General features: G+C 40.8%; 2 protein-coding genes and 1 long non-coding RNA gene across 3 annotated transcripts in view; all 3 read left to right on the forward strand.

The window, feature by feature from the left end:
• Positions 1–4,397, forward strand: part of LOC145436097 (uncharacterized) — a 38,480-nt gene extending 34,083 nt beyond the window's left edge. The window contains exon 2 of the mRNA XM_080313383.1: positions 3,957–4,397. Within this exon, the coding sequence (XP_080169509.1) occupies positions 3,957–4,318 (362 nt within the window). The 3' untranslated portion in view covers positions 4,319–4,397. The remainder of the gene's footprint in view (positions 1–3,956) is intronic.
• The window catches only part of LOC145436102 (uncharacterized), a 423,401-nt gene that overhangs the window by 218,810 nt on the left and 193,171 nt on the right, over positions 1–11,420 (forward strand). The gene's annotated exons all lie outside the window — the stretch shown is intronic.
• Positions 5,594–7,170, forward strand: LOC145436074 (uncharacterized). Its single transcript, XM_080313350.1, has 2 exons — positions 5,594–6,193; positions 6,291–7,170. Exons 1-2 carry the CDS (start codon positions 5,895–5,897, stop codon positions 6,409–6,411), a joined length of 420 nt encoding a protein of 139 aa, XP_080169476.1. The 5' UTR covers positions 5,594–5,894; the 3' UTR covers positions 6,412–7,170.

Genomic DNA, 11,420 nt, shown 5'->3' on the forward strand with positions numbered 1-11,420 from the left:
AGTTTGAGACCTCTCCGTAACGAATTATCCGCACGTAGTAAATAGATACTCGATGTACATGTAGTACTGTGATTGTAAGAACACCCTCTGTGGAACATGTCAGGTTATCAATACACTGCACACGCCACTACCTCGCAGCAGGATAATAATCACCAATCGGCCTAGTTTCGAATAGTAACGTATGTACAAATTGTACAATGTAATGATGTTTTGTTATGCTTAGGTAAACGCAATCTGACCGTTGCTGACTGGCGAGCGGTAGGCCTATTTACGTATAAATGGCTAAAGATTTGAAATTTTGTACCCGTCAAATTAAACATGACAATTTCTACATCGAAACATTAAAATCCAGGCTGCTGATAAAAAAATCATAACCAAGACGTTATTTTCCGTTACTCGTATAACGGCAGATCGAAATATCTGCATTAAGTGTTTACCTTATCATATTCTCATACGGCCCTATACTTAAAACGGGCAACAATTGTTCTTTCGCAATTTTATACTCATCATTCGGATGTGCCACTAGCCATCTGCTTACACACCACGTTAGAGTGGATTGCAGCTAGAGTCAGTACCGAAACAGCACTTCGCCGCCGCCATTCTCACAAATGGTGATCTTGTGCTCCCCATAAGGCGATCAATAAAGCTTGTGGCGGGCGAAGTCCCCCAGACCCACCTTAACGACCTGGCTTTTCACAAGAACTGGAAAACACGATTTGATGTGATGGATCCGCTGTGCATTTGCTGTCAAGTCGCGCCAAGCGCGAATTAGGCCCATAATTTACAACTATAACTTTATTGTATGTTGTTAACTCGTGACCTCCTGTCTGCTATATAGTCGATAGATATTGGAGTCGCCCAAACTTAGCAGATGAAAAGAAAACTAAACGATAAACTTTCGTGACACGCACCCAAAAATTGACATTTATGCACGTGATTCATCATTTTCCTCAGTGAGTGCCCTCGGTGGCATTTGTATTATGGGGCTGAGATTGAGAAGACTATTCTTCGCGACCATCCAGCGCGGCTATGGGCATGGACAATGGACAAATACACAATGTTTCGGCCGATGTAGCATGTATTGGTGTGTTGCGCTGCGGTATTGGCTGGCACCGAAATGCCTATTTCTGTGTGAATCATGCAATGGTATATAATGTGTCATACACAGGAAATAACGTCATTATGTCTCATTTAAAAATAAAGACCTTCTTTCATCGCATTGTTGTCTTCCAAAGATAACTTCACAGAAGCAAAATGAATGTAATCGTGAGTAATCGTGATTACCTTTCCGAAGTAATCGTAATCGTAATCGACTACTCGCGTATTTTGCTGTAATCGTAATCGTAATCGTAATCGCGTGATTCATAAGTAATCGTAATCGCAATCGATTACATTCATGAAGTAATCACCCCATGTCTGATCACAGTGTAAGTACTACATGTACAACAAATATCAATTTACTACGTGCGGATAATTCGTTACGCAATCAAGAACCAAGCTAATACTTGTGACGCAATAATGAGCAGAGGCGTTTGATAATCCGACAATTCTGCAGTCCAAAACCTGTTTTAAATCGCCCTGCTCATTGTTCACGAATGTTCAGTTTATATGTCACGGGCATTGCACAAAGGAAAAGTAATCGTTCTTTCACAAAGAAATCGATTACATATCTGAAGTAGTCGATTACGATTACGATTACTTCGGATTTTTTTCGAATGTAATCGATTGCGATTACGATTACTTGGAAATGCTGTAATCGTCGTAATCGATTACGATTACTAATCACGATTACCCCATGTCTGAATTATAGTTATTCTTATAAATAGTTACTGGGTGACGCTAACTGAAAATATTTTCAAAGATTCAGTGTGTTTGTAGTTTAATTATTCGTTTTGCTTTAGTCGCTAAGATACATCTTGCAAATTCGAATGTAGCCACCCACCTCTGAAGGGCTATTATCTTGTGACATATCAAAAATGGCATATTTATCCATAATTGTAGTGTTAGGTCAAAAAATGTCGAAATTGTCTACAAAGCTCAAGTTATTTAGCCCACTACATTTCGTTGGTGTCGTCGAAGTGGAATTTATCATTTTGCATTTTACACCTTGTAGCCTACTTTATAAGCCGACTGTTGGAGATGGTTTATTGTCTACTCATTGTGAATTATAAACCATCGAATGAAACAAATAAGTTGACATGGCGTGATGATCAACACACCAAAAACAGGTGATATTTTTAACAGGTCCGAAGTTATTACAAGCTCACGCCGATATTTCAAATCTGAATTTGAAGCTTGTCTAGGAGGTTGACATTAGTTCATATAGGACAGTGGTTGTCAACGTATGGATGGTACGCGAGATACAAAACTTAGATTTGGATTGAGGTCTAAAAAGTGCTATGTGCGCAACCTTGTCGATTGAACCAATGGATGTTTTACTGGCATTCCAGCAGTATACACCGAATCTCAATGCTGCCAGCAAACAACTGCTGCTATTGAACGTTTTTTCTCTATTCTCGTCAAGCTACTTTGTAACAACAGGCAATTTTAACCAGAAATGTAGAAAAGTACTAACATAATGGGCGAAATCTTATGTTTTTAAGACAAAAAGTCGTCCTACGGACTACTCGAACCCTCTATCAAAACTAGTTTGTCAAATTACTTGCTCGAATAAGTGTTTGACCTTTCACTTTTTTCTTCCACTTGCAGTAGATTTGACATGTCTTGGAAATCCCTAGATCTGGTTGTAATCAAGTACAACGTTATGGCATCACTTCTACTTCTATTAAAACGAACTAACTACACTTACTCTCATGAGGCTATATGCGTTTAGGGCGAGGCAAGTTATTTTTACGTGCACCACGTAAGGAAGTGTAACGAAGGTGATGTAAACGGAATGCAGCCCAGTCGATACATAAGACTTTAGTTTTTATGGGTGTAGTTGCCAGCAGAAGCCGCAATTTGCGTAAATGATTATTATCTACATATTAAGGATTGTGTGAACGTGAGGTTCACGTTCGCGTTCTGCGTGTGAACCTCAGAAATTTAGTTTCACGTTCACAAACGAACCTTGGTAGGTTGTGCACTCTGAACTTTTTTTCATTTATTACAACTTTCACTTCATTATAACACCTTTAGTTGAAAATTGTTGCATTTCAACTGCGGGCTACTCTATGCATGGCGCTGGCAGCATAAAAAATCAACATTAACGAGCATGCACCTTGACAATCTCAATGATTTACTTGCTTTGTTACAAAAGCTTTATTGAAAATTGTAACAAAAAGCAGTTATTTACAGAAGTCAAAAAGATAATACGGAACCGTAATATGCTGTTTACACAGAGAATATATTAGCTACACAAAAATATTATTCAAAGATCTATTGTAGCACTGCTCCGCCACTTCCGACTCAGAATGTACCCGGACTACAGATAAACCTCCGATTTAATAATGATAAATGAAATTCCAACGTCTGCGGTTACAGTTACCTCTCTTGTATTCCCCAGAAAGCACACACGCCGGGATGACTCCAGATTACGGCTAAAGTAAAGGTAGGACAGAAATAGGTCTTTTCGGCGTTACCGTCGCTCTTTTCGCGGTTCATAGCCGTATTCAGCCAATCATTGTATTGCTGCCAATTCTATTATTCGCGAATAAAGGTTTTGCTGGCTTCGAGATCTAGATCAAAACCCGCCATCATCTTGGTTGCGATGTAATATATACTATTATGATAATTATCTATATATGTGCTAGAAAAAAAAAGTGTTCAAGTGAAAAGCAAGGGTATGAGATGACATTATGGAGTCATTGACTGGCCCGAACCGAAGCGATTTTAAAGTTTGAATCCGGCCTGCGACGCAATTTGAATTTGACACCCCTGCTCTATAGAGTTATTTATTTGATCCATTTCAACCTCAACGCTATTGATTAACTTTAAAATCAAGTTTTTTACAACAGGCCTGGTTGTGAGATACGGTGGATGCTTCTCACGAAAGCTACAAAACATACTGTCCTGCTCTCCGCAAAAGTCCCACGCCATGGGGAATATAAAGACAAAGGATGTCTTGGATTTGTTAGATGAAAGACTTCTTGAATTCGTAACGAATATATACATCGATTTCAAGTGGAAGCAGCGCAAATATCAGGCCAAGGGCTCCGGAAATGATCTGAACAGCATCGAAGAATTTTGCACTGGAATTCTGAACTTCCTCGGTTTAATCGGATATGACAAGCAAGAAATTGAGATACCATTTCGCGACTTCGTCAGGGGCTTTGGCCGTAGCTCCGGTGACGTGACGATGCGCGGGTCAAGCTCATGAAAATAATGCGCAAAGTAAACGATGCCACGAAAACCCTTTCCAATTCAGTTCTGGCCCGAGCACGCGATAACCAGTTAGTGGATTATTATTATTATTATTATCATTCACATCAGTGGTGCTTATAGCCTGTTTTAAGGCTTTGTGCTCCACGGCATTACAAGTTATACAGTACAATGAAGATGCATTTCTTCGTCCCTTGAATGTTCGTGCTTGCACTCTCTCAGGCACTCTCTTCAGGCAGTCTCTGTCACGCGCGCTTTATCATCGTCTCGTTTTTGCTGCTGACTTATAGCTCGGCCCACTCGGACTGTCGGCGACGAGGAGCCCGTAGAACCTCCGACACATAGTAATTAGTCCGAACCGGGATTCGAACCACCACCATTGGTGTCGTGACGCTGGCGCTTAACCAACTGCGCCACTCGCTTCCCCACCAGTTAGTGGATGAATTGCCGTTAGATCTGTCATATCGAGTTAAATTAGGGTTACCATATTTTTGTAATTCAAATTCCGGACGCTTTTTAGCGCCCACTAGCGGATTTCAGAATGTGGTGTGAGCACATTGTGGATAATATGACGTCACACCAGCAAAGCTTTGTCTATTGACTAGATGTGGTCACGATCCGGTTCAGGAGTATGTTGTTCTGTGTTGTAGGTTGTAACCAGGGCCGAAGCCACATTTTCTGCCTCCTCCCGCCCAAATTATCACTGATCTTGAGCCCATCATAATCGATGCAACTTCTGGGGCTTTTACTATATGCATCTGGACGTTAAATGATTTGAATGAATTATGTCAATAATATTGGTTCTTCCATATATCACTATATAATTTTATCCTCTCTACGACCACATGGTCAGAGTTAGCGGCAGAGCAGGTGGAGGATGATGACTTCGAAAATGCAAGGAGCGTAATTGTACATCGTTAACTCATGTCCAAACGGCCTAAACCGACTCTATGATCATATCGTTATCTTGTAATTGCGATAACAATTAGACTCATTTCTGTAACTGAATGTTATTTTTATTTATTTTTTATCGCAGTTTTGCAAGGGTGGTAGTCGTAGTCCCCAAATTAAAAGCAATATACATGTTACTAAATCGCGCGCAGCGCGAAGAGAAATTTCATGTAGCGTAAATCTGCCCAAAAATAATATTGTTTATGTTGATTTAGGAAAAATTATGAGCTTACTTCAAAATTCCGGATATTTAGGCATATTTTAGAAATTCCTCCCGGACGCAGTTTTTACAGTGAAATTCCGGACATGTCCGGGAAATTCCGGACGTATGGCAACCCTAAGTTAAATCCGCCACCGGCATGATATACCCGGTTGTAGACTCTCTGAATTCCAACACTGTCGAAATCTTTGAGACGGTGTCGGAATGTATCAAAGCGAAAGACAGTGTACCACCTCTCAATAGTTGTCAAGTCACTTTACGGTATCTAGCGGCTGTACAGTTATTCGCATCCATTGCTGACCTTGGTGATATGAAAGGTACGCACAAGATAATCTAGGATATCGGCAGTGAGGTCTCGAGAGTTTGTTCGGAAGCGTACTATGGAGACACTGAAGTCAAGTTTATGAACTTCGTCATCGAGGAGATGCGCAGTATTCATCAGAAGGCTGCAGAATGCTATGGCGAATTCCACGCGGAAAGCTACATAGAGTGCAACATTCCTTATGTTTTTTCAATGATAACATTTCCGTTGAATTTTCCCGATTCTGGCATTTCGTCTCTAAAGTTTATCCGAGACGTGCTGTACCGCCCGATGCTTTACCAGAAACACTGGCTGGCTTATATATTTGGTCACACCGGCGACAAATCACCACACGAAGAGTATGAGAATCTTCAACACTTACTGAAGGCATTCCCGAGCAGGTGAGAGTTGATAAATTGTCAAAATCGCATGTTCTGGATTAAATCTACAGTGCCAAACCTTTTTCGATTAGCTCACCGTCTGCATTCACATTCACAGATCGTGTCAAGAATACGTTTGCCATTCTGAGTACTGTAATTCGCACGGTGCATTTGTTAACCGCAAGGACGATCACGAAATGAGCGACCGAAAAAATATGACACCGAAGTTGGAGCTTTGAACACATTAAAATGCAAAATCCGCCGCTTCCCATCTATATATAACCTACGTTACACAGGCGGTAGTCAGCATTGCTACTCTAGGAGATGTAGACGTAGAAGTAATGCCATAGGTTTCTAATTGCCTAAAGTAGAACTAGCTATTACCAAGACATGCTTAAATTACTTAAAGTAGATGTAGAGGATGAATGGTTTTAAAAGTAGTCAGATATGTGATTTTTAAATGTCGAATCAGTCGGAGATGTCGCGTACCTTTAATAGTAAATCGAAGGCATGCTACTTTTGAAATTGCGAGATGCATCTTCGCAACAACACAAAACGACTGATTACGCTGCAAATAGAGCGATTTCCTCTGAAATGGTATGCTACCATCATTCAGTTGCTATTGAAGCAGGCTTATACGATCACTTTGGTAACTGATACAAACCAATCCCAAAACTACTTCCTACTAGAAAAAAGTGAACGTGTAAACAGTAAGTAGTGTTGCGTTAACAACCGTTCTGTATAACTTTATGCAGGTGACGTCATATTTTGTGATACGATTGTTGATATACGATGTTCTTTTGAATTCTCTACTAGTTGCTGACGATTAGCTACCCCTGACGAGTGTCAGCTGAAAATATTCGGGTTCATTTCAATATGAATATACTATTAAATTGTATATTGAAGTTCTGTACCTCCAAGAAGCTGTTCTGTATAAGTGGAAGCTGTTGGAAAATATGACCATTTGAGTACTTTGGATACATGTGGGCAAAATCTGCTTTAGTTAGGGTTACCATACGTCCTCTTTTAAGAGGATTTGTCCTCTTTTTTGACTTGTTTGAAAGTGTCCTCGGAGGACCCCCCTTTTTCCTCTTTTTTGAGATGTTGTCCTCTTTTTTGAAAATTTAGGTCAGAATTAGAGCAAATTGCGAGTGATATGCCGTAAATTAGCACAGAAGTGACGCTCCGGCGGGTATTTCAACGGTGATTTTAGCTCTGAGCGGAGAGATGACCTTTTTTTTAGTCATCCACCTAGCAATGCGGGGAGAAAACGGTATTTTGAGCTCTGAGCGGAAAGATGACCTTTTTCTTTTAGTCAACCGATCATAAAGTGGGGAAAATTCACCGGTTTTTGAGAGTTCTTCTCCGGTTTTGTAAGTCTCAGATATCTGAAAAAGTGTCCCCTTTTTGGAATTCCAAAATATGGTAAGCCTAGCTTTAGTACAACGGAAAAGTAAAAGTACATCGTTACTGATCAACGATCTTACCTGCTTCATTCATCTACAAATGTTACTATTATATGTAGGCTACCGGTGCCTACTCGAGAGTGTTTTCTCTCATTGTATTTTGCCTCTATCTATATGCTCTCATCTTTTCCGTTGATAAGTTCTAAAAACGAAGTGATTGCTTGCATGATTCCAACGGGTTGCAATCATCACCCACAGAGAGCGATCAGTCTATGTAATAAGTCCAAGGAATCTCTCAATTGTCAAAATGTTCATGCTGAGGTCGAGGTGGATATATGGAAAGGACGTAGTTTATTTTTGCCCGTGACGTTTTTGCGGCATATACACCGACTCATGATAGACATACACCAGTGTTGGGATCAAGTCACTACCTTCGAGTCACGAGTCATTTCGAGTCATTGCACATTTTGACTCGAGTCAAGTCAAGTCAATCGATTTTCGAAGGTGACTCGAGTCAAGTCAAGTCACTCGATTTTTGGAGGTGACTCGAGTCAAGTCGAGTCAAGTCAAGTCAAGTCACGAGTCAAGTCACAATTCAAGTCAAGTTGCCTTTTCGAAGTATGAGGCATGATTACGTCATTACATTTTGCGAGCTGTCTGAAATACGGATTGCATGGTCATTGATTTTGAACAGATGAACGAATGTAGAGTTAAATATGCACGCAAGAAGGCATTGTATTGCTCACATATACGTAAAACTGCTAATTGCATAGCCCCGTTTACAGTTACCAGCCGAAATAGAGAATAGAGAACGGAATTGATAAGATGCTATACATCACCCATTTACAAATTGATATGATACAATTCGAGCCAGCGCCAATGGCTGAGGACTATATAAACTATATTCTAATTCAATTTCAATAAAACAAGAGGTTTGGTTGAGGTAAGACAACAGAAATATACATTTTGCTATTAAATTACTTTACTGTACTCGTTTACGACAACGTAGGCTGTAAGCTTCGTTCACTTCGTTTGCGGTCAATTTTTTTGCGAGACAACAATGGAGGCTCAGTAAAACTCACGATCATTGAAGGATTGGTCGCTCTCACGGGTTACACCAGCGTTTTGCGAACAATCCGATGATATGCAAGATGCAGCGATTTTTATACACACCGATGACTTGAAATTGACTCGTGAATTTATCTCCGAGTCACGAGTCAATCCACATTTCTGATACGCCGAGTCAAGTCAAGTCAAGTCATTTTAGCAAAGTGACTCGAGTCAAGTCAAGTCATACGAAAAAGGTGACTCGAGTCTGACTCGAGTCAAGTCATGACTCGAGTCATCCCAACACTGACATACACAGTACGCGCGATCCGTGCATATGTATACCATGCGTGCATGCATGATGTGCATATGCCGCTGGACTAGGGCGGCGCATATGTAGCATTGTAGGGCTTTCTAGAGTCTCGCACCACCCCTCTATGCTCTCCCAGCATTGCATGAAAGACCAAGCGGGGAAGTCATTGATACCAGTATTACTAATCAGGTCTTTGCTCCGACCCGGCCATGGATCGAACCCACGACCTCCGATCAAGAAGCCGCACGCTTAACCATTACGCTATTGCAAGAGAGGCATCAAACCAGGGTGGCCAGACATCTTTCGAGAAAAAGGGCCAAACAGAGCCGGAAAAAGGGCCAAAAAGGGCCAAATTGTTCAATAACGTTAATAACGTTGGAAAATTACCCACAGTGCTTTTGTCAATCACCTGGATTTCCAGTCTTATATTAAGACACCAAATCAACGACCTACAACTACACTGGATCCAACCACAATAACTGCTATTATTTCAAGCCGTTTCCAACTGAATATATAATCATAAAAGAAAACATTTTGTGCAATAATATGAGAGTAATTAAGTTTTATGAATTTTAATTTAAAATTGAGAGAATAGTTTCTTTACAGTTGAAACTTATCCAACTTATATACTTAAGTTTTAGGTTTTTCACGAAAAACTCTCCGGCTATGTTGAAGTTTTTTTCTTTGAACTTTCTACAATCAATAATTACTATTTCTGCTACTCAGCTTCAAGCCATGTTCGATGCTTTTTCGTCCACCTGTTCTCAAATCTGTGTTTACAATTTCAACACAGTCTACATTCTACAAAAAACAAATCCAAATCTTCATCTTCTACTGTGTTTCCACTGAATCTTTGACATTGGCAAAAACATTGTCAGCTCAATTTGCGAGATACATTTATTTGAATAGCTAGTTTGATGGTATGTCTCAACTGCTTCCAAAAAGGGCCAAATATTGAAAATAAAGGGCCAAGGAGCCAAATTAATTTTGGGGGGCCAACTGCCTCTAAAAAGGGCCAAATTTGCGGAATTTGGCCCCAAAAGGGCCAATCTGGCAACCCTGCATCAAACCACCATTGTTAGCTATCGTGACGCAGCCATGCCGTCTGGGAGCAGGTGAGAAGCAGCGCAGACCGCAAACGTATTGGCCATTGTTGCGCGACGAATTGAGCATTCACACTCTCACTCTCGTGCGCACTTGCTCCTGAGCTGCTCAGACGGCATGGTTGAGTCACAATACCAAACTCCGTTACAATGCAACATTCGAGGCTGATTTTGAGGGGTTCCAGGACCACGAGCAGAATAATATTTATATTTTCGTAATCAATGCAGCGTTAGCTTTCGATTGATACCCGTTTTATGAAATTTAATGCTCGGCAAGCCAGTCACAAATGGCCGTCAAATTTCCTTTGGCTAAATGGAAAGTGTGACGTAAATCAATGTCACTGAGCCGTGAGAATTTCTTGTGTCCACACCATATATGACACTATGGTTTCACTTACTAAATCTCTTATAGTCGTGAATAGTTGTCTAAATATAGTGCCACGATGATTATTGGATGATTGAGAAGTGCAAGCAAGTTGAATTGCTGTTGATCCAAATAAAAGGTAAATTTTATTCATACTGGCTGTCAGAGCTGCCGGCAGAGAAGTAATATTATAGTGTAACAACGTTATCCAGAGGTATGGCAGTAATATCGTCTGCTGCCAGTGCTTCCATTCATTGAAAAGTCAAACGTGTCATATTATCTTGCGTCATACAACACCTGACCTATATTATATATTATCCTGTATCACATACGATTGCAAATTTTGGACCAGGGGTCACTAACCAAGAAACCAAGAGATACTTCTTGGGTACTGGTTAATGCAATGGGCTAAGTTACTCCCGCCGTTTATCCGTCGTAGATTTGATTTTGTCACTTCGAAATTCATAGTACTGGGCAGGATTTCCGTCCTGAAGAACAGAAAACTCTCTTCGAAATTCACACCAGCGTCTCCGAGTTCACTTGTGTTTCCGGATTGCGCGTCGAAGCTCCAATCTTCACGCCGAGGTTCGAGAATATTAACCAGACTCCCGGTCGAAAACTGCGTTCACATGTTTTACTGTCGATGTTCAACTGCTGTTCATATGGATCTATTCTCTACTTCGACCTTCAAAGCTCTCATTTCAGTTTTTGTGAATGCGACCGCGGGCGATTCATCTAATCGTGATGGTGGGCGACCTGGTGCGCGCGGGCACCGCGTTGGTGAGCTCTACTTTGGACAGTATCATCACGTTTCATGCAGTGCTTGGAACAATTGATAGCACACAGTGACTCGATACAAGTCAAGTCACTCGATTTGTGGATGTGACTCGAGTCAAGTCAAGTCAAAACTCTAAAGTCAAGTCTAGATTAGTTTTATTTTACCAGCGTCGTGATTACCGATTGAGTCACCACTTATCGTGAATGGAGGAGCGAATGTACAGTTTAACGTAGTCTC

This window comes from Botryllus schlosseri, chromosome 3 (genome assembly GCF_051294905.1).
Source record: "Botryllus schlosseri isolate E-star chromosome 3, Bs_hap1, whole genome shotgun sequence".
NCBI classification, from domain to species: Eukaryota; Metazoa; Chordata; class Ascidiacea; order Stolidobranchia; family Styelidae; genus Botryllus; species Botryllus schlosseri.

Bases quoted from the DNA above. Each gene is read 5' to 3' on its own strand.
- LOC145436074 (XM_080313350.1), top strand. From the start codon at position 5,895: ATGAACTTCGTCATCGAGGAGATGCGCAGTATTCATCAGAAGGCTGCA. The intron at 6,194-6,290 runs GTGAGAGTTGAT...TCACATTCACAG, and splicing joins CTGAAGGCATTCCCGAGCAG to ATCGTGTCAAGAATACGTTT.